This window comes from Megascapheus bottae, chromosome 32 (assembly GCF_031878675.1).
Source record: "Megascapheus bottae isolate mThoBot1 chromosome 32, mThoBot2.hap1, whole genome shotgun sequence".
Classification (NCBI taxonomy): Eukaryota; Metazoa; Chordata; class Mammalia; order Rodentia; family Geomyidae; genus Megascapheus; species Megascapheus bottae.
In genome coordinates, this window is record NC_143540.1 from 6097193 (window position 1) to 6120578 (window position 23386).

Sequence of the window (23386 nt, forward strand, 5' to 3'; positions counted from 1 at the left end):
CAAGCCAGGTTAATGACGGTGTTGTTTAACTCGCACACAAGACCTCCTCACCAGGTGTTAAGTTTTTCAACTTGCCTTTCCTACTCGAAAGAAGACACACGGACTAGAAAACTCCATTGGCGCTGGGTGCTTATGACTCCAGCCAGTAATCTTACTCGGGAGGCTGAGATCTGAGGATCACAGTTCTAGGCCAGCCCAGGCAGCAAAGTCTATGAAACTCATGTTCACTGAACCCCCAGAAAACTGGAAGTGGCGCTGTGGCTCAAAGAGGTAGTGCAGTAGCCTTGAGCTCAAGCCCCAGGACCAACAAATAAAACGAAAACACCACTGGGCTTCTCCACTTTTCATCCCGGTCATGGGCCAACTCATGCCGTGTGGTCACATACAACCACGGCCCTTTGCAGAGGCCAGGCCAAGTGGTCTGCCACGTGTCCTGCTGACAGCTGAGCAAGCACATACCGTGGTGGGGAAGGTCGGCGGTGGTATCCGCTGTGCTCAACTCCAGGACATCAGGGTCCAGGGAAGGAACAGGAGACGCAGGCCGGTTCTCTGATGGTGGCCCATCTAATGCCTGCAGAAGAGAGTTAACCACTCAGGAGAAGCTGGCCAAAGGAAATAACCCTGCCACAAGATGAAGCAATGTTCCTGTTTGGGAGACTATTATTTGGAGACCATTTGGAAATGAGCCTGTCTAACAGCCTCACTTACACTTGATACCATTTTCAAGTATTGGGGATGCTACCTCAGGATCAGACAGGAAGCCACGGATCCTGAGATGGGTGGTCGAGGGCAGAGCCTTTCACCCCCGCCCCCCGGAGGCCTTGGTGTAGGGCTGTGACTGGGTCAGTCACATAGAGTGCACACTCGAGGCACTCCCGATCAGGTTCTGGCAAGTACACTTGCCCCATCAGCAGCTGGAGCACCACAGCCCTGACCTGCCTACCCCAGACCTACTCTGCCTCCTCACTGTACAATTAAAACGGCTGACTCAAATGCACTTCTAGTTTCTCTTCTACTGTTTTATTTGGGACAGTACTGAGTTTGAACTCAAGAGCTTCAAATGCACTAGGTAGGAAGGAGCTTGGCCATTTGAACCACTCTGCCAGCCCCTTATGCTGTTATTTTCAAGATCAGATTTTGCTTTATGTCTGGGCTAGCAGGACTGTCATCCTCCTATCTGTGCTTCCCTTCATAATCTAGAATGAACATCCATGTCGCTGCAGCACTGGCCAGGACGGAATCTTCTCAACTTTTTCTTTTTGGCCTGGGCTGGTCGTGAACCCCACGCTTCCCTAAACCCTGACTCTCAAGTAGCGAAGAGCACAGGCTAGGTTTTCTTCTAGCTTTAAAAGTCTCTGTGATTCTATGAATTCCAATTTCCTAAAAGAAAAAGATCTAAGAAGTGGTAAAAGAATTCACAATTCCTATAAATATAAGGTAGACCTCCCTAATACACATCAGTATTCTTGTTTTGTTTTTGTCAGTTGTGCGGCTTGAACTCTGGCCTGGGCACTGTCCCTAAGCTGTTTCTGCTCAAGGCTAACCCTCTACCACGTTAAGCCACAGTCTCACTTCTGAGGGGTTCATTGGAGATAAGAATCTCACAGACTTTCCTGCCAGGGCTGGCTTTGAACTGCGATCTTCAGACCTCAGCTAGGATGACAGGCATACCCACTGGTACCCAGTTCTACATCAGTATTTTTAAACAATAATTTTGTAGCCAGGTGCTGGTGGCTGATACCTATCTACTCAGGAGGCTCAGATCCAGGATCATGGTTCAACGCCAGCCCGGGCAGGAAAGTTTGTGAGATTTGTGTCTCCAATGAACCACCTCCAAAAATCTGGAAATGGAACTGTGGCTCAAAGTGATAGAGCGCTAGCCTTACACAAAAAGAGGTCTGGGACAGTGCTCAGGCTCTGAGTTCAAGCCCATGACTGACAAAAATCAAAGTAAAAATGAAAAATGACTTTGTCTTTTTTTCCTGATGTGGGGGGGGGGCAGGTGGAAACCTAGACCTGATGGTTGATAAACGGCTCTCACAGGAAACCACCCCAAGAGTCTTTTCTAAGGAGGAAACTACATAGGAGGTCCAAGCTAATCTTGAATAAGAATATCCTGTGGCAAAGCATTTGTGATAAGACAATTACCAGTTGCTTTTTAAGAAGTCCATTTTCTATATGTGCATACATTATTTCAGCAGGTATAATTAATTCTAGATTTCAGAGGCTCACCGATTCAACCCAGAAACACTTTTAACCACAAAGTGAGTGTGTGAATTGTTATCTGAGAATAGAGATGGGGACTCTTGGCTGACTTTGATTTGCTGAGGCTCTTTGAAGAGATCACACCGCTTGTTCTGACTGTTATAGAGGAGGTATTAATCAGGTCTTTGATTCCCATTACTACCCCATGTATGGAGAGCTGAACGGCTTGGAACTTGTCCTAGAAACCCAGTTCTACCACTAGCATAACTTTCTATACAGCAGAAGAAAAGACAGTCGGGGCTTTCTAATACATTATGGTTTCTAGTTGTTTCTAAGCTATCATCCTTTAAAGGAATGGTGTCTGATGTGATCCCACATTCAACTGTGCTTCAAGGTTTCAAAGCCTAAAATTCAGGGAAGGGGAAAACACCTGCCAAAGCAGAAAAGACTGGAAAACAAGGCAAGCCACATACTAAGCTCACTTCAACAAATTTTTATGTATGTATGTGTATGTACGCATGTATGTATGTATGTATGTATGTATGTATGTATGTATGTATGTATATTAAACCTATTTACTCCCCTAACTCCGAGTCTGTCCTAAGTATTTCTGAAATATACAGGGGTCTGCCTCAGTCAAGCAAGAGTGAAGAAGGAGGAATTGAGAACACAACCACAAGGAGATTAGGAAGAAATTAATGATATATCTGTGAAAGGGGGAAAGGAAAGCTCTTGAGATAGTGGAATATTTCCTCCTCCTGCTCCTCTCTTGCATCTTATTAATCCAGTTTCTTTCTCATATTTCATTTCATCTTTTTCAACTCAAGCAATGCCATTCCCGGAGATATTAAAACCCACTCAGCCCTTCGGCAAAGTGTTTGCCGTCCTGTGTTCTGCCGCCTTTGTTCTATGAATAGCATGAAATCCCTCACTCTTGTGCTGGTGAATGTGATTAAGCTTGCCTCTTCCAGGGCGGGCTGTCTCTCTTCATCCTTCTCCTGGGACGAACAAGAATGTCTTCCTTCGGGCCACTCTCCTTTCTCCTCCATTCCCATTAAGTGTTTTCTTTCCTAAAGAGATTATAGGAAGATCTGTTCAGTGGTAGCCGTTTCAGGGTCTGCTGCTTTCGGGAACTCCACTTTCTGTCCACGATGGATCAGAGTATGGTCCTGAATTAGTAACATCAGAATCAGTGGACAGCTCATTACAAGTGCCAGCTCTTACCCACAGTCCACCAGGCCAAAACGTAGGGGAACCTCAGCTGCATTTCGGACTCTGAACATTGCTGTTGTAAGCTGGAAGAATCTGGAGTAGAATCATTTGATTGTGGGCCTGAGCACTCAGAAGGCTTTCCTGAACAGGAAAGGGGTCAGATGGGATTAAAGGGAGCAGGGAGAGCCTGGGAGTATTGAGCAGCTATGGGCCTGATAGTGGGGACATGTCACCTTTGAGCAGAGCAAATTCAGGAGCATCGCACCTGCCTAAAGTGTTTCCTGTTCCAATTAATAGGCAAATTTAGAAACATGCTTCTGGAAAGCTCAGGGCCATGCAGTGTACAATGAAACGAACTGAAGTCCCTGGCCAGGACAGAGCTGGACACCAGTCCACCTGGCCCCTAGCCCTCCGAGGGAAAGGGGATGGAATCAGGAAGTTGTGAGTTGGAAATTTCCTAGTTTCTTCCTAATTCTCCCTTCATCTGAGTTGGATGAAGGGAGACCAGGGTGTTTTCTCTGGAGGCATCCCAGGCATAGGAGGGTGAGTCTCCCAAGACGCTGCCTGTCAGAACTGCTAGAGGACCCCGACTTATAGGGTACAAGGAGGACAGGACTTCACACAGTGTAGCTGTAGAGATTATTTACATAACATACAAAATGGAAAAAAAACAGAACAGTTGTTTAGGTTTTATAAAATAAGTACATGCCTATAGTTGTTAGAATCCAGGGTTCCTAAGCACTCAGGAACAAAGCATGCTAGTTTCTTTTTCTGGCTGAACACTTAAGTCACACACATCCACCAACACGGCGCCTTTCTAATCCTCTCGGCCTCCCGGTGGGGACCTGCGGGGCTAGGAAGGCTCTGTTCCATGGGGACAAAGCACATGGGAGGAGAGGCGCACCCCAGGCTGTCCCTGTGGAGCCTAAAACATGCCCACTTCAAGCGGACTGGAAGTCCTACTCTTTATCCTCTACTGTAGTCCTTTAAGAATTTGAATGCAGGGTGATACAGATGGGAGGCAGAAAATAAAAGGGAAAAGAATAACAGAGACAGAAAGGGATCTGTGGACTAACTGGCAAGAACATTCATGGCCTGGGGGCAACTAAAACTGGATACACACACAGACACACACACGCACACGCACACGCACACACGCACACACACGCACTTTCGTTCCAGGGAGTCATCACTCATCAACTGTGCATCGAATGCCAATTCCGTCATCTTGTACACAGTGGCCTTTCAATATTGGATGAATAGAACCAACCTTGAGCTAATATTATCACCTGCTGGGCCTAGTCTAGAGCCAGTCTTAGGATTGAACAAAGTTGGCCTGGATGCCTTTCTTTCTCCACACAACCAGCTCCATGGACCTGAAGAACCACAAGCAAGGGATGGTTTTATGGTGGCTTCCAAACGAGAGGGCACTTACACCAAGGTCATCAATGTTCAGCTGCGCAAAGTTCCAGACCCGCAATTTCTTCATCTGCTTCTTATTTTCTTCGTACTTTTCTCCCACAGTCTTTCTGCAAATTCAAAGTGAGCATAGAGCAATGAGTGTAGTCTGACAGAGCAGCAGCGCCACTGTAATGGGGAACTGAACCGCCTTCTTTAATAGGCATAGGAAACCAGGGCCTGGGGACTCTCCCTCCCCAGAGCCTGGGCTGCACAGCACCCTGTTTATTCTTTTATACCACACTTGAAGATGCTTGTCCTGGCTCCTTACTCATCCTCAGCCCACTCTGCATTAGCTATTTTTTGACTGGGGTTTCCTGTGTATGCTCCAGCCAATCTGGACTGCTATCCTCCTATGTACACGTCGCACAGCTGAGTGGCCAGTGTCTGCCACCACACACAGCATTTTACTGGAGATCGGAGCCTTGAGAAACTTTCTGCCCAGGTCAGCCTGCACTATGTTCCTCCCGATCTATGCTTTCTGTGCAGTTCCCAGGTATGAGCCACTGTGCCCACTTAGGGTGGGCACTCAGGCTGATTCGGTGACTGTGAATGCTGCTTCACTGGATGCGGGACTATAGATCTCATGCAGACTCGTTTCTTTTAGATACAAACTAGGAGGGAGGTCTGCCAGTGCACTGTTATTAAGGTGTTGCTCAGAGAGATTACCATGTCATACAAGTAAGGAAATGAGTACATGTCTCTTTTTGGACAATGTCCCCCCCCCCCGTTTTCAATTGGTTGAAAAGACTCCATACTGTATTCCAGAATGGTTGAACCAGTTTACATTTCTACCAATAGTATACAAGAGCTTCTGGCCAAATGCTTGAAATTATAGCTTTTCATGTAAGTAAGCTTAAAAAAAATTGTCATTCATAGGGCATGAACTTGGGGCCTAGGTGCTATTCCTGAGCAAGCCCAAGCTTGCACTCTACCACTTGGAATCATAGCTCCATTTCCAGATTTTTCCGGTGGTTAATTGGAGATAAGAGTCTCAAGGACTTTTCCTAACTGGGCTGGCTTTGAACCACAGTCCTCATATCTCAGCCATCTGAGTAGCTAGGATTACTGGCATGAGCCACCAGGCCCAGCTCCTGTAAATACTCCTAACTCATCATGACAGCCACCAGTAGCAGCGCTGCCTGCACCATGGGGCGTTCCAAGGGCTTTGCATGCAAAACAGAGCCATTTCCAAATGACTTCCTTCTGGGAATGAACAGGGTTACCTCTCTCTCTGGATCAGTATGTCTGTGAGTGAAGGGACACGCTGGCACCCAAAGAGGAGAATGAAATAATGAAGCCCCCTTTTCGGCTCTTTACAGGGCACACACAAAAGGTGTCTTAACTCTGTGGCTTCATTTAAGAGCCAGACCCCTGTTCTCATCACTAATAACCTCCCTAATTTTCAATCTTTCCCTTCCCACAAGACTGAAAGGCTGATATAAATAGTACCTGGCATGCAATTTAGGGCTCAGTAATCATCTTTTGAGTGTATGGATAAACAAACACATGATCATATGCATTCTGGTTTCTCCTTGGAGGAAGGGGGATTGCCTTTCTTTGGAGAATTCCTAAGGACCCCTGCTTACTTCAGCTTCCTTGCTTTCTCATCGGCTGCCTGGAGCTGCCTCAGCCACATCCTCTGTCTCAGTGTCATTTTTGGCACTTCAGACAGTGCCTGGAGTGTCTGCAGGTGGATCTTTTTTTGCCTATAAATAATAAAAGATTCCCCACATGCAACCTATCACAGACATGCCCTGAAAAATTAAGCAAATATTTTACAGAAGTATCATTACCCTACTGAGACCACAACAGCATCTTGGGGCAGACCAGGCAAAACTAATAAGTTCTGGGAAGTTAATGAGCCAACCAGGACTGCAGTTAATCAACAATATTTTTTAAATGAGATTTTTGTTTAAAGGCAAACTATGTACTTTCCAAATGTCTGCTCATTTCATTGCCTCTGAATGATTTTCACGATGCAAGATAAATTAGAATCTTGGCTATTAGAGTAAACAGACTGGCAACTGACCCATCAGTGTACATGTTGGGGGACGGAGGGAATGAGGGGCTGAACCTCCCCTCATTAGCTATGTAATGTGAGCCAAGAAAGCGAACCTTGCTTTTCTCATCTGTAAAGAATAGGCTACAGTAAATGTTATGTGAGATAAAGTAGGCACAATGTCAGATATATAAAAACTATTCCAAGTGGTAGCATGACCACATCTAATTTTTGTTGCACGTTTTCTATGCTAGTCTTAGTCTAAGAGATATTTGATGGCAGCATGGGATGTGGTTACTCACAAAGGTCAGTAACATTTTGTGTTCAAATCCTAGCTCTCAGGTTACACTCTGTCTTTAAGCAAGTTACTTATCCTCTGTATGACTATGAAAATAATGATACTGAGTTACCTGGGCTCTTTGGCATTAAACTGAGTTCATTCAAATGAAGTGATTTTTTTTTTGCCAGTCCTAGGGCTTGAACTCGGGGCCTGGGCACTGTCCTTTGCTGATACTTGGCTTCTGTCAGGGCCCAATATTATATATCTTTTGTACTCAACTCTTTCCTTAAGAAGAACAGCTTGCAGACAGCTCTCATCACTTGAGAATATCACTCAGGCCGGACCCTCCATGGGACGTAATTTTTCAAAAATATGCACAACTCTTTATTTTTTTAACAACAAATAGTTCTCCTTAAAGCCCAGCCATGGATCTTGAAGATGAGAGTGACTAATTAAAATCAATATTTCATAATGTTGAAATAGCTTCTCAACAATTGGATTCTAGCACACCATTAATTGTAAACAGTGCCAGTTAAATGGCTTCCCAGTTGCAGTGGGGAAAAAAATGTTAGCTAAAATCAGCTCAACCCTAAAAAAAAAAAAAAAAGAAAGAAAAGAAAAAGAAAAAGTATGATAGCCTCTGCTCTCACACCTCTAGTTACCAAAGCAAAAATGAAAACTAGAAATTCCAATTCCTCCAGTGAATAGACAGTAACCCAAGGAAACAAGGTGGCGAGAAGCACGCCCACAGCTTTGCCCATCAAAGCGCAGTGGTTTCCTTCATTTGAATGTAAGGGTGGGAACCACTGGGCTGGGTGCTGCTGCAGTCTACTTGGCCATTTGGCCCCTTGAACATCAACATCAGCTGTGGAGAGCTTCTAGACTTATGCTGCTGCCCTGCACACTTCTGAGGAAGAATTCTTACTGTCTTTGGATCTTTACAAGATTAAATCAAGCTCCTTTAGCCAAATTATAGCATCAGTCTTTAAAAACAGCATCCCTGGAATTGTGCAGTTCATTTCCTGCACAGCTGGACAAGTCTGACTGTAAACCAAGCTAGTCCTCTTGGCCTCTTGAGAGCTGTAACACAAAGGTTTTGAATGGGGAGACAGAGGAGTTAGTCACTCTGGTTCTTTCGTTTTGACAGCCTGTTTGTACAGCGTGAACTTATTTTCTGTTGTCCCAGGATCTCACGATGGTAGTCTCCTATAGATACGTTGGCCAGTTAAACAAAGAACACAGGAAAGCCATTTATGCTGTGATGGAAGATTCATTAGCATTAATGCTACTATACGCGGGTGATGCTAATTTCTTTATACACTTACAAGACAACTGCAGAGCTCCCCTGCAGATCTGTAAGCTGTGCAATGGTCTGAATTGTTATGATTTCAATTTGCTACCACATGGGGCAAACGGCTTTGGAACCCCATTACTGACACTTCTCCATTTCTGGGCAAGACTACAGTGAACCCTAGGATGATGTGTCATCAGCTGAGTCCCACGGGTTTTTAAAGACTGACACATTGAACAGTCACGCTTGGTTGACTGTTTTAAAACCAAGCAATTACTTACATGGCATTAACTATATGAGCAGCCTCTTTCGGATGGTCTACACGGACGTCTTCTTGAGTCTTTTCGGAATATCGACACATCAGGTACTGCAAAGAACAACGACAACCCTGACAACCCTGAAGAATCCTTCTTTAGCAAGGCACCCATGCCATGCAAGTGCCAGATGTCGATTCTGCTCTGGGGTACCACTGACAGAGGTAGACAGCTTGTGAACAAAGCTCCTGGGCATCTATTTTGCCCTCTGCCAAGAGATACGTAAACAAGCACAACTTCCATACGGAGACCCTGCAGGTGAAGGCTCCACCTCTGGGCTTTTTGAATATCTGCCAGTAGAAGGTGCCTGTTCAGGCCATGGCCTGAGATTCTGGGGACTGACTTCACTGGGCCCTTAAAAATGAAGCAGAGTTCCCTCAGCAAAAGATCCTGGGGGTTCCGCGATGCAGTTCACCACCTACATGGTTCTACTGTTCTATAAGGAGCTAGCATTCCGGGCAGCTGCTGTGTTAACAGTCCCCAGGCACTCACCTCAAAATCTAATGGCATCAACCAAATACTCTAGTAGTTAAGTAACATTTTAATCAACTATTTTTTAATTGGCTATTATTTTAAAAATCAGAGTCCATTTCTAAAGGTCATGCAGGAAGAATGCAATACCAGAAGTGTAGTCAGGCATGGTGGCTTGAACCTATAATCCTAGCTCTCTAGATGGTGGTGATTGGGGGATCGTGTTTCAAGACCAGCCCGGGGCAAAAGGGGTTCCTGAGATTCCCATCTCTGCCAATGGCTAGGCCCCTGACACCTGTGGGGGGAAGCATAATATATATGGATGGCACAAGTAGGAAGATCACAGACCAGATGGCTGGGGTACACAGCAAGATCCTACACCTTGAAAACAGCCAGTGCACAAGGAGGATGTGAGGCTCGGCTCCTGCGGTAGAGCACCCGAGAGGTTAGAATACTAAATGATGGAGGAGTTACATGAAGAGAAGCGCTCACGAGAGCAGACCATTGGCTTCTTCCTCTCTATCAAAACTTCTAATGCAAGGGAACATAAAATAAAAACTCACCTAATCAGTGAGCATAAATGGACTAGAACAAATGCTCAGTGAAAATCCTGTATTTGTTTGTTACTGTCGGTATGCTCTTGGGCTAGCAAGGATATAGTTCCACAGTGCTGAGCTGAAGGGTGGCAAGCTGCCACGGGCCCATCTTCTACTTCCAGTAGGCCAGAGAACCCAGGCTAAGAACACACTTTTTTTTTTTTTTTTTTTGCCAGTCCTTCGGCTTGAACTCAGGGCCTGAGCACTGTCCCTGGGCTTTCTCAAGGCTAGAGATCTACCACTTGAGCACCACTTCAGGCTTTTTCTGTGTATGTGGTACTGAGGAATCGAACCCAGGGCTTCATGCATACTAGGCAAACACACTACCACTAGGGCACACTCCTGGCCCCTATGAACCCACACTTTTGCACAGAGGCAGTGATGCTCTTTGCTACTTTGTAGTCGAGGTCCTCTCCCTGACTGATTCCTCATCCATCCCATTCCATGTATGTACACGGTATCCCTCCTGCTTTAAATACCTGTAGCTGCTCATCGATGTAAGGAGCTTTTAAAATTTCTATGGCAGATGGTCTCAACCAAGGTTTCTTGTTCAACATGCTGTAATGGTCAAAAGGAAATCAAGTTGTTCACATAACTGAGGCCTAAGTTTCGTTTAAACACATTAACTTAATGTAAAATTGTATCTTGCAGCAACAGATCGGTTTCCCTACCTTTCCATGATGGAGTTTAGTTCTCTCGGGTATCTCTCAGGGAGCGAAGGCATATCTCCTTCCACAATTTTTAAGATGATAGATAAAAAACTGGAGCCAGTAAATGCATGATTCATGCAGCACATCTCATATAAAATGCATGCCAATGACCTGCAAATAAATACCAAAGATTTTAAGGAACAAATATCCTTTTAAAAAAATATGTTCATCATACCAAACCCCAGGGGCGTTGGTTTTGAGATATGACAAGCATTTAAGTCATTCAAAAGCTGCAGTTTCAGGTGGGCACCTGGGACTTACATTCATAATCATTGCTCCTTAGGAGACTGAGATCTTAGGGTAGCAGTTTGAAGCCAGCCTAGGCAGGAAAGGCCTGTAAGACTCTTGGATTAATCACCAAAAAGTTGGAAATGGAGCTGTGGCTCAAGGGGTAGAGCACCTCACGGACAGCATCCAGTCCCTGACTTCAAGCCCCTGTACTGAGGACACACACACACACACACACATTGTGTAGAATGAAAATTTGTGACAGGAGCTGAAGATGTGGCTTAAGTGATAAAACAACTGTCTGCCTTGCAAACATGAGGCTCTGAGTTCAATAGCAATAAAGAAATTAAAAGGCAGGTATGGTGGCTCACACCTGGAATCCTCACTACTCAGGAGGCTGAGATCTGAGGATCAAGGTTCTAAGCCAGCCTGGGCACAAAAGGACCTGAGACTCTTATCTCCAATTAACCTCTAGAAAATGGGAAGTGGGGCTTGGCTCAAAGGCAGGGAGGTAGTATTGAGCTGAAGAGCTCAGGGATAAAACCCAGGCCAAGTTCAAGCTCCATGACCCCCACAAACACACACACACACACACACACACACACACACAAAGAAAGAAAAATAAAAAAACAAATTAATCATTTTACATTGACACATATAATTATCTGTTTGGGGGTACAGTGTGACAATGCAGTACATGTATGCAACACATCATAAAATCAAGTCCAAGTAGTCTGCATTTTGATCTCCAACACTTATCCTCTGTGACTGGAGCTCATGCATTCTTCTCGTTCTTGGCAAATGTATATAAGAACTTGTAAACTGTGCTGTACAACACTTCTGCCAGCTTCCCTCCTAACCTCCTCTCCCCTTCCTAAGCCTCTGGCAAGCGTTACTGCACTCTCCACTTCTGGGAAATCAGTCCGTTCAGCTTCCAAGTACACGTGAAAACAAGGGGATTCCATCTTCCTGTGCTTCACTTCTTTCCCTTCTCATGTCCTTCAGTCAAGACTGTGAGATGTAAAAGAGATTCGGAATAAAACTATTTGTTCCACACTTAGAAAGGAACAGAAAGGTTGAAAGGATGGAGGGGGTAGCTCAAGTGCTAGAGAGCTTGCCTAGCAAGCAGGTGGCCCTGGGTTCACTCCCCAGTAATCCCCCCTCTCTCTTTTTTTTTCTTTTTTGTCGGTTGTGGGGCTTGAACTCTGGGCCTTGGCGCTGTCCCTGAGCTTTTCAGCTCAAGGCTACCACCCTACCCCTGGAGCCACAGCGCTACTTCTGGTTTTCTAATGGTTAGAGGTAAGTGTCTCATGGTCTTTAGTGACCAGTCTTTAACGACCAGGCTGCCTTTAAACTGTGATCCTTAGATCTCAGCTTCCTGAGTAGCTAGGATTGCAGGCATGAGCCACCTCGCTCAGCTCCCAGTAATCTCCTTAAAAAAAAAAAGCCAGGGAATTAAAAAAAAAGTGAACTGACCATTAACACAACCTCTGGTCTTATACCTTATTGTTATAGGCCACATGAGATGAATTAGAGTTATAAAAAGTGTACAATTATCTTGCATAACAGACTATGTAACAATTAGATCGCTAGATGTTGATGTGGGAACCAAATCGCTTTGATATGATTTTTTTTTTAATACTCATGGCTACATTGCAAGCAGGCTGCCCCTCTCCTTTTGGTTCTGATTCATCTACTGATATTGGCTTGTGCTTAAGAACACAGAGCCTTCAGTGACCAGCCCAGAAGTGACAGGAAGGGATTTCCCAGTACTGCCTGCCTGCTCTGGGAGCTAGTAAATGAAACACAAGACAATCTGATTACAGAAAACCACCGTCACACTGGGCATGACATATTTTAACTGTCCAGTTAGTAATTTAAAAAAAATCTGCACCAGGGCTGGGAATATGGCTTAGTGGTAATTAAAAAAAAATCTGCACCAGGGCTGGGAATATGGCTTCGTGGTAATTAAAAAAAAAAATCTGCACTAGAGCTGGGAATGTGGCTTAGTGGCAGAGTGCTTGCCTGGAATGCACAAAGCCCTGGGTTCGATTGCTCAGTACCACATCAACAGAAAAAGCTGGAAGCAGTGCTGTGGCTCAAGTGGTAGGGTTAGCCTTGAGTAAAAGAAGCTCAGGGGCAGTGCCCCAGGCCCTGAGTTCAAGCCCTAAGACTGGCAAGAAAAAAAATCTATCTACAAGATGTATCTTTTATTCTGGTAATAACATTTATGCATATCTATTATTCTTGTTTTCTCCAGTTTCCAAACAGAAATTTCAATATGGGAATTATTACACGATTTCCAACACCCAACTTCCACCCTTTGAAGATTTTTCTCTTATTTGACATGCAGGTTTTTAAACCCGGTGGGCCATGAGCATGAGCACAGGGTAAGGTGGTTGCAGCAGTGGATAGAGCTAAGAGCAAAATGTTTTCTTTTTCTTAGAAATCAGTGATTTGCATTCCTTTCTCTTCCCAAAATACTGACAACTTGGAAGAGTTAAGCAAACGCATTCCTGGGGAGCTGCTGTAAGTACGAAAGGAGAGCTGGGAGCAGGTGTTTGTGAGGCAAATTATACTCGGACTCCATAAACTTGCCATCTGTCAAGACTGACCAAAATTACCTGGAGGATTTTCAGAGTACAGGTGGATAATGAATTGCACTTGTAACTTGGACTTTGTCTGGTCTCAGTGTAGCTACTACCTACATTCAAACCCTTGAAAAATCTGCTCAGCCCCTACAATAGACTTGGACTCAGGATTGTTGGGCAGTTTTGTTTTGTTTTTTATTATCTCCTATGTAATGATTTTTACTTGATGTGAGTGAGAAACATTCTGAGACACTTTAAAAGTAACCATGACTTAAGCAATTAAACAGAGAGAAAGAGAGAGAGAAAAAAAGTAATGCAAGTGTAGTGGGTTTTGCTTTAATACCCTAAATAAAAGTCTTAAGAACGGAGTAGTTTAAGAAGAGTAAGGAGTGACATTGATCAAGATATGAAGTAGTCATACACCACTTTGTTCAATGGCAACTCCTTTGTACAACTACTTAAAGATAACCATAAAAAGGATAAGGAAAGAATGGAATATTAATATGAAGTCTGTCTAAATAGAATCAAATGGTTGAATGTAACAAAAAACCACACTGATTGCTTGAAACTCTTAAGCAGCAAAAATTATACAGAAACTGTTTAAGGATGTATCATGCCCCAGAATATGATACAATACATGGATACATATCTCTCTTTCTCAAACTTCATTCTGAACATTGGGAGGGAAATGGCAGAGAGGCTGACGGCTCAGTTTTGGGACCTTGCTTGAATTTCTGTGTCAACAAAAGAATCTGGAAAAGTAAAAACCCACATCTGGTATTTTCCACAAAGTGAAGTGATCAGGAGCCCCTTGGGCCTCAAAGTGCAGTGGGTTGGATGGACTGCAGAACTGCACACCTGAACCATGTGCACCCCTGTGTGACCAGCCGGGTCCTGAAGCACAGGAATCTCAACTCAGCCGGAAGTGCTCATGTGAGCAGGACACAGTGGCTCACGCCTGTCATCCTAGCTACTCATGAGGATCATGGTTCAAAGCCAGCCCAGGCACTAAAGTCTGTGAGACTCTTATCTCCAATGAACCACCAGAAAACCGGAAGTGGGGCGGTGGCTCAAGGGGTAGGGCAGTAGCCTTGAGCTGAAGAGCTCAGAGACAGCGCCCGGGCCCAGAGTTCAAGCCCCATGACCGACAAAAAAAAAAAAAGAACATCTTAAAAGATTGCATGGAATATCATTTTCTGTAGTTGCCAACAGATAGGTAAAGCACTTAACACATTAATTATCAGTCAGTCATGAAGTAAGCATTCTATAAAGCCAAGCTGCTCCTGTTGTACTTATTTCTATCATCATCACTATCTATTTAATAAGAATTTAGTAGCTATGTTAGGAACTTTAAAATTCATCAGGCCACACTGGTATTATCTGCAGATTCTATGCATCATCCACGCTAGTGTCATTGTAAAAACATACTAGAAATGCTCGAATTATACTCTACATCACTTAATGTTTCACTATGTTGGTGTCTGTTGGGTGAAGACAACTGCAGCAACTCTGATTCTTTAGGGGACACGACCTCCTGAGCCCACACAGAACTTCTTGGCTAAAGGGAAACTGAAATGGCAAGGGCTCTCTTATTCTAGAACTTTCATTACCGACAGCTAGAGAGGCTATCGGCTGTCCGCTACTACATCCCATCTTGGTTACAGGCACTATTGCCCGCATTTGGCCTTTTCATGTATCTTTCACCGCAAGGATTCCTTCCATGCCCCTTCTGCTCCTCTCTCTCTCTTTCAGTCTCTCCCCTCCCACAAGTGTTCTCTTAACAGGAATACTTTCTTAGTCCTGGAATGCCAGGCAGGGGCTGGTTCCTCTCTGCCTAAAACTAAGATGTTTCTGTCCAAGATACTAAAGTTCTGGGCATGAACCAGACTCTTCCAGATTCCCACTGGCCAACTTCCAGAAACTCTAATCCTCCCCACTCCTGGCTCCCTACCACCATCCTTTCCTCTTAACAATGAGAACACAGGGCCACAGATCAAAGAGTAATCTAGTTCACTTCTCAAGATAAATTAAGGCTAATGGTAGAATATTCTGTATACTTATACTACCATTATTCTAACCACATTGTCCTTTATTTGTTCCTCTTACAAAAAGCATATTCTAACTACTCATAATTTAACTCAATTTAAAGTGTTGGCCTAAGAACTTAACCTGTATTTGTATTTCTCCTGTGGAGAAAAAAATTATTTGGTTATTGCTTATACAAGTCAGCTGTGTTCAAAGAATTATTTTTTTTTCAGTGAACCTAATTATCCTAACTTTCCAAGTACTGTTTATTAACTTTGGGACCTAACTTCCTTTACGGAAGGACGTGAATACGATAAATACGATAAATAACTGAATCCAGATACCTTTCACAAATTACTGAAGGGAGATAAGGCTACATACCGGTGAACATCAATACATAAAAACATAATTATTGTTGGACCAGTTCTTCTTGAAGCATTATAAATATAACATGCACAGCTATCAGTGCCAAAGTGAAACAGCTATAAATTATTCATGAGTTTCCAGTCCTATGAAAATACCTACCACTGCTCAAGTACAGAGACAGTTCTCATCCTCTTTCAATCTCATTTTCCTAAGCGTCTTCCTAAGATTGCTCATCACACTTCTAACCTGCCAATATAATTAATAGTTCTGTTATTCTTTCCACTTTTGGTTTGGCAGGACAAATTCCATTATCAGATAAGCTGGTTTCTGATTTAGATAGGACCAAGGTAATTACTCAATTCATAACAAGGTGGTGGTGCAGGGGATAGGGGATGTGGGGGTGTCCAGATGATGCTGAATCCTCAGTTGTACTTGCTGAATTGTTAATAATTGCTGCCAGGACAGGTGACTTAGTGCTTGGAAAGGTATATTAAAAATCCTTTCCAGGGCTGGGAGCGTAGCCTAGTGGCAGAGTGCTTGCCTTGAATGCACAAAGCCCTGGGTTTGATTTCTCAGTACCTCATACATAGAAAAAGCTGGAAGTGGTGTTGTGGCTCAAGTGGCAGAGTGCTGGCTTTGAGCAAAAAGTGTCCAAGGACAGTGTCCAGGCCCTGAGTTCCAATCACCACAACAGACAAAAGAAATTCTTCCCCATTTTTATATTGGGGAGGTCTGGGCTATTTTATGTTTTGGTCAGATATTTTTGTATGGCGCTACAGCTGATATTTCTACAGTTCTCCTTGCAGCCAGAAGAGCAGTCTGTAAGACAGACATAGCCCTGACACAACAGAGATTCTCTTCATTCTGCCCTCTATGGTCCGCTGCCTCAGTTTCCTAGGAATAAGCAGCTATCGACACCCTGTCTAAAGGAGCCTGGCTTCACTGTTACATGCAGTTCCTGTACTGAAACAATGGGAATCCTAAATTCATTTACTTTTTAGTAAATGACATGCTGTAACATCCTTCTGTCAGGCTTTGGCGGCACATGCCTAAAATTCCAGGAGTGGGGAGGTAGAGGCAGGAGGATCCTGAGGTTGCAACCAACCTGGGCCATATGGCAAGGACTGTGACTCAACGCGCACAGAGAATTTATGAAGATCTTATATATTTGAAACTGTCTTAAATGTCTATAATAATCATCCTTTTCTATGAAGTATAAAGGCAGAGGTAAATTTGTAATTAAAATTCAACCAAAACCCAGCAATGTTGTCACTTGGCTGGAAAACAGAACCTGAGATTCGCAGGATTTTCTCACAGGAAGCTGGGATCTGTCACTCTGCTTTTATATCCTGGGGAGAGGGGAGGCAGGTGGAGGAGAGGGAGTCTGTGTGCACAGTCTGTGTGGTGAATGGTAGATGCTCAGTAAAGCAACAAGGCGCAGGAAAGTCCATGAGACTCTTACCTCCAATTAACAACTAGAAAACTAGAAGTGGTGCTATGGTTCAAAGGGTAGAGAGCACTAGCCTTGAGCAAAAGATGCTCAGGAGCAGCACCCAGGCTCCAAGTTTAAGCCCCACAAATGACCCCCCCCCAAAAAAATCAAAACTGAAAGAAACTAAACTGATCCTTATGAAAATTCCTTCATGGCTTCTGTGCTCTTCCTTGGCTGGCGCTTTGCTGGGAGGAAGGACTGGGGAGAATTGATGGATGCACTGGAAAGGATCTCGAGGACAGAAGTCAGCAATCAAGGAAAAAATTTAGCAAGGAAACTAGAAATAAAAATCACCAGACCAAAAAAAAAAAAAAAAAAAAAAGCGTAAGCGGAAGTCCCTGCAGCTGCGGTGTTGTGCTGTAGGGAAAGGAGACGGATTTATAAACCCTGGAGGAAGGAACTGTCTGCTTGCGGCTGCTGTGTGCAGAGTCCTCCAGGTGAAGCCACGTCACGACATCTGACCAGGAGGCAAAACCTTCAACCGAAGACTTGGGAGATAAGAAGGCAGGAGAGTACATTAAACTCAAAGTCATTGGACAGGATAGCAGTGAGATTCACTTTAAAGTGGAAATGACAACACATCTCAAGAAACTCAAAGAATCATACTGTCAAAGACAGGGAGTTGCAATGAATTCGCTCAGGTTTCTCTTTGAAGGTCAGAGAATTGCTGATATCCATACTCCAAAAGAACGGGGAATGGAGGAAGAAGATGTGGTTGAAGTTTATGAGGAACAAACGGGGGTCATTCGACGGTTCAGATATTCTTTTTATCTTCTTTTCTTTTGCCTCAATCCTTTTTCTGTTTTTAAAAACAGTTCTTTTTAATGTGGTGTTCAAAATGGAACTGAATACTGGCACTCCATCTCTTTAAAACATCTGTGAGTTTGAATTCTAGTGCTCATTATTCATTATCATTTGTTTTCCTTGTGCTGATTTTTGGTGATCAAACCTCAGCCCCCTTCCCATTGCCCTCTCATTTTAAAAAATGACGTACGTGCACAGAGAGGCCACTTTTCAGGACTGCAGTCTTAGGTAAGATCGACCAACGTGAGTGTTCACAGACTTTCCAATGTGATTGCTTCACTCCTGGACTGTGACTTTCAGTGGTAGACAAGTTTTTCATAGAACTGAACTGTGGGAAAATGACCTTTCCTTAACTTGAAGCTACTTGTTAAAGTCTGAGGGTTTGGACCAAAAGAAGAGGAGTATATCAGGATTGGAATCAAGCTGGCAGACATGATAAGAGTGATGCTTAACTCCAAAGATGGCTTCACTGAAGAGAAAGTGTTTTAAGATTTAAAAAAAATAACCTTGTCAGAAGAACCCAGAAAAGTTCTAATTTTCATTAGAAGTTAATAAAGTTGTTCATGAAGAAGTGTATACAACAGAACACTGCTCCTTTTGATTTTATTTGTACTTTTTGGCCTGGGACATGGGTTTTAAATGGACACTGTCTGTACCAGCCTCCTTAAAATAAACAATATTTGTAAAAACCATCTTAGTGCTCATTTATTTTAAATGTATAGAAGAAAAAAACTAAAGGTTTTCTTGCATGGTACTGGAAATTATTTGCATGTGGTACAAATATTTCTTCAGTACTGTATAGTGATGATGTTAATAAGTCACTGAAAATTACTGAAGTGCCTTTTGAATCAAGAATTAAGACCAAAATATCTTTTAAAATACTCAATGTTTTGCTTTAAAAAAAAAATTGACATTCCTGTATGGTGCCGTTGAATAAATGGGCATGCGACCTAACTGGAAGGGTTTCTCTCCTGCTTGAGAAGCACAAAAGAAAGAACAGAAGCAGGGGCTCTCATGAAATTACCAGGCCAGACGTCTGCAGTGAGTGACTCACTTATCCCTAACTACAGAAAAGGCAATGTTCTCCTTCAGCGTCTTTAGGACGCGAAGTGGGTACATCTTACCATTGTTCTTCTTTGAGAGCTCTGAACTACTTAGCATAGATTTGCATATGGTAATTATTTGTTTAATTAGCAAATTCTCGGCTAGATGACTGTCCTTTCAATCTATAAAAGCTGAACATTATGTAAGATTCCCATAGGATCTATGGGAATAGCAGGCACTGGGCCAGTTCTCCACCCGGTGCCTGTGGTGATTTTTACTAGGCTCAAGAGCTCAGAGAAACTAAGAAATCATACGAGTGCCTACCACTGGAAACCCAGAGTCCTAAACTTCATGTTATCCAGCAAGCCAGTCACTTTAGTCCCATTCTTAAAAGTAATGATAAGAAGAAAACGTGGAAGAACTGCCTGTTCCCCATCGCGCTGCAAGTTTTGACCTTGAAAATAACATGAAGTGCTGTGTTTAGGGTTACAGATGCTTTATTTAATAGGTTAGCAGGCACATATCAAAATTTAATGCCTCTGGTACATTAAGAGCTTTCCCCTGTGGCTCTGAAAATCCAAACCAACCGATTAATCTATGAATAAAGAGAATTTTTTAAACGAATTTAATGGGACAGAGCAAGTTCCAAATGCATAAACCTTTTTAACTCTGGCCACGGAATGATTGCAAATGTCAAATGGATGAAGGGAGTGGCCAAGCGAGCCACGGACACTCACCAGATGTCCGACTTGGTGTCGTAGCCTTGGTGGGTCAGAGCCTCGGGACTCATGTAATGGGGAGTTCCAGTTAAAGTTGTGGCCAGGTCACAGGAGCCCATGAGGAGTCGAGAAACTCCAAAGTCCCCTGGAAACAACAATTCATCTCCATGAATGCTTTAAAACAAGCACCGTCAGTGCTGAAAATAACCACTGAAGGAAGCCTAATTTGGCGTTGTTTATTATGCAAAACTCTATACCATTTTAAAGGGAAAGAAAAAAGTGCTATTTTAAATCGCATGACACTGGTAACGAGCTTTAGAAACATAAGATTTCTAGGGAATAAAAAAGAAGAGGATAAAAGCCCAGGAAAGTGAATTACATAAACTAAAATTCTTTATTTCTGGAACCATGGAACTAGGCGACCTGATATTAAGTGTTTCAAATCTGATCATAGATCAGGGCTTATGGAAGGCATGAATATGATGATGCACAATTTTATCTAGGGAAGGAGAGCAGGGAGAATTTCATTTTATTTAATAATAAAAGAAAAATTTAATGAAATACCCAAAGCTTCCGGGACGGATAGCTCACGCCTGCAATCCTACCCACTCAAGAGGGTAAGAGCGAAGGATCACAGTTTGAAGCCAGCCCAGACAGGAACGTCAGTAAGATTTTTTTTTTTTTTTTGCCAGCCCTGGGGCTTGAACTAAGGACCTGGATGCTGTGCTTGAGCTTTCAGGCTAGCGTTCTATCATTTGGGTCACAGCACCACTTCCAGCTTTTTCCATGTATGTGTTCCGGAAGAGTTGAACCGAGGGCTTTGTGCATTCTAGACACGCACTCTACCAATAGGGCACACTCCAGGCCCTAAAGTCAGTAAGGCTCTTATCTCCAATAAACTACTCACAGACTACAAGAAGTTATCTCGCACCATTGAAATGCTAGTACAATGGTTCCTGAGAACTCCGTCTCTACTCTGATAGTTGCTGGATTGCCTGAATGCCCAGTAGGATCGTCTTAGGGAATGAAGGAATGAAAGCATACCACTAATTGGGCAAGAATAGGAAGGTTAATACATTCAAATTTTTATATTTATGTTCTTGACTAGGTTCTGGTCTTTTGCTTTTGTTTTTCTGTTCCTGGGGCTTACACTCTGGGCCTGGCCTCTGTCCCTGAGCTTCTTGTATTGCTCAAGGCTAGCCCTCTACTCCTTGAGCCACAGCAGCACTTGTAGCTTTCTCTGAGTAGTTTATTGGAGATAAGAGTCCATTTGGAAATCAATCAAGTACACAGCAAATGTTTCATGCCTTCATTTGTATCAGATGATCAGAAACAAAATGATTTGGGTTCTGTGGGGCCCATCCAGATCAGAACAAAGAACTTGGGAAGCAGAAAGAAACCAGTGATTATTCTAACACATCCACGTACCAACGACTTCAACTTGACAGGAGAGTACCTAGAATATTCTCACCCCTGACTTTAGAGTACTTATTTTAAAAAGTCTTACCAATTTTCAGGAGATTATTTTTCAGAAATATATTCTTTGATTTCAGGTCTCGATGTAGTATTCTCCTATAGGACATAAAGGGCATATGACTTCATGTAAAATATTTTAAATTTTTTAAATCAAAATTTAAATAATATACATACTTATATGCAAAGTGGCTCCTATGTCAACAAAACATAGAAAGAAGGGAAGATGCAGAAGAAAGACAAGCTTTAGCTATTTCTTTTTTTTCTTTTCTTTTTTTTTTTTGCCAGTCCTGGGCCTTGAACTCAGGGCCTGGGCACTGTTCTTGGACTTTCTCAAGGAATGAGCTCTTCCACTTGAGCCACAGAACCCTTTCTGGCTTTTTCTATGTATGTGGTACCAAGGGATCGAACCTGGGTCTTCGTGCATGCTAGGCAAGCACTCTACCACTAGGCTAAACTCCCGGCCTGCTTTAGCTATTTCTATAGTCCAGGTAAGATTGAGATCACTGAGAGAGGTTGCTTAGTCCTTTAGAAATCCTGAAGCAAATGAACTCCTCACCTCTTTAACAGGAATGAATTTTTGTGCCACATGCTCACAATAGTGTTGAGTGAACTGTGAATAATCTCTACTTTTAATGGCTTTATTTATGTATGGATGCCATATGCTATCAATTTAGAATATTCTAAATAAAAAAAATCAAGCAATTAAAGGAAAGCTCCATGGGATCCAGCAAAAATTTCCACGCCTCTTGTAGCTCTCCCAGGGTTGTCTTTATCTTCTGTTACCACCCTGCTTTAGTAAGGGCTCCAGAGAAACAGAGATGTATACTTTATTACTAAGACTTAGCTTATGCAATATTGAGGGCTGAGAAGCCCAACCATTTACCTCCTGTAAGGCTGGAGGCCCAGGAAATCTAATGGTATAATTTAATCTGAGTGTGAAGGCCTGCTGGCTAGTGGAGCCTATATGTAAATAAGCTGTTCCCTCCAGAGCAGTGAGGCAACAAAAAATAAGTGTGTGTGGGGGGGGGGGCTCTTCCTCCCTCCACCTTGTCCCTAAAGCGAACCTACCTTTCATGCATGTAGTCCACTCCAAGCAAAAGCTGGATGAACCATTCTACTATCTGATTTTCTGGAAAGATTTTCCCAGCTTCTTTATATTCCTGAATTTTATAGTTCAGATCTCCACCCTGAAGAAAAAATAACAAAAACCATCAATGTGTTTATCCATTGAGATTTTCAAAACAAACTCTCTTGTGCCAGGAGTTTGGCCTAGTGGTAGAGTGCTTGCCTAGCATGCACGAAGACTGGGGTTTGATTCCTTGGTACCACATATGTAGAAAAGCCGGAACTGGTGCTGTGGCTCAAGTGGTAGAGCACTAATCTTGAGGAAAGCCCAAGGACAGTGCTCAGACCCTGAGTTCAGTCCCCAGGACTGGCAAAAAAAAAAAAAAAAAGCAAAAAGTTCTCTTGACAGCACTTAGAAGACAGCGGCCATTGCTTGTAGTGAGAGGGTTAAGACTTAGGCACTCTCTAACTACCAAACTCTACCCAAGGCCTCAGCCTTGACCTCTAAGGCCTGAACCCACGCACTAGCACTACTTCTGAGAGCTCAACTCCACCCTTGAGTGCCTGCCTGAGAGAGCTCCGTGCCTTTTTTTTTCTCTCTCTCTTCTGCCTCATGGAAGGGGACAAGTCTAATTCTGGAAAGCAACAAATCAGAACTGAGTAACTGGATTTGGTCTTTTCAGGCCCTGTGGAGAGAGGGACAGGGACCTTTCACATCCACAGGACACATGAGGCAGTATGAAGCTATCCATACATCTGTCACTGGGAAAGCCTTCTCAAATAGAAAGGAAAAGCATTTATAGGCAATGAGGCAATCCAAGAGAAATCACTTGTAATCAAACAACATGAGGTCAACTGACCAACTCGCTTGTAATGCATTTTAATTTTAATTTTCTTTGGGTGCAATGTGTGTAAATATTTGCTTAGCGTTTTCCGTCTTTCCGTGCATTGACTTGCAGCCTAGCTGAAGCACTGTTCCCTGCTGGATTTTCTGGGCCAAGGAGATCAAAGCTTGTTGGAATATAAAAACAAAGGAG

At 43.3% G+C, this 23386-nt stretch overlaps 1 protein-coding gene and 1 pseudogene across 1 annotated transcript in view; one reads left to right on the forward strand and one right to left on the reverse strand.

Annotated features, from left to right (window-relative positions):
• The window catches only part of Nek11 (NIMA related kinase 11), an 83415-nt gene that overhangs the window by 39121 nt on the left and 20908 nt on the right, over positions 1-23386 (reverse strand). The window contains exons 4-13 of the mRNA XM_090323456.1: positions 22353-22471; positions 21316-21380; positions 19827-19953; positions 10501-10650; positions 10309-10387; positions 8730-8815; positions 6465-6584; positions 4853-4946; positions 3168-3275; positions 460-571 (exon numbers count right to left, since the gene is read on the reverse strand). Of these exons, the coding sequence (XP_090179582.1) occupies positions 460-571; positions 3168-3275; positions 4853-4946; positions 6465-6584; positions 8730-8815; positions 10309-10387; positions 10501-10650; positions 19827-19953; positions 21316-21380; positions 22353-22471 (1060 nt within the window). The remainder of the gene's footprint in view (positions 1-459; positions 572-3167; positions 3276-4852; positions 4947-6464; positions 6585-8729; positions 8816-10308; positions 10388-10500; positions 10651-19826; positions 19954-21315; positions 21381-22352; positions 22472-23386) is intronic.
• LOC150043100 (small ubiquitin-related modifier 1 pseudogene) lies at positions 13141-18306 on the forward strand (annotated as a pseudogene).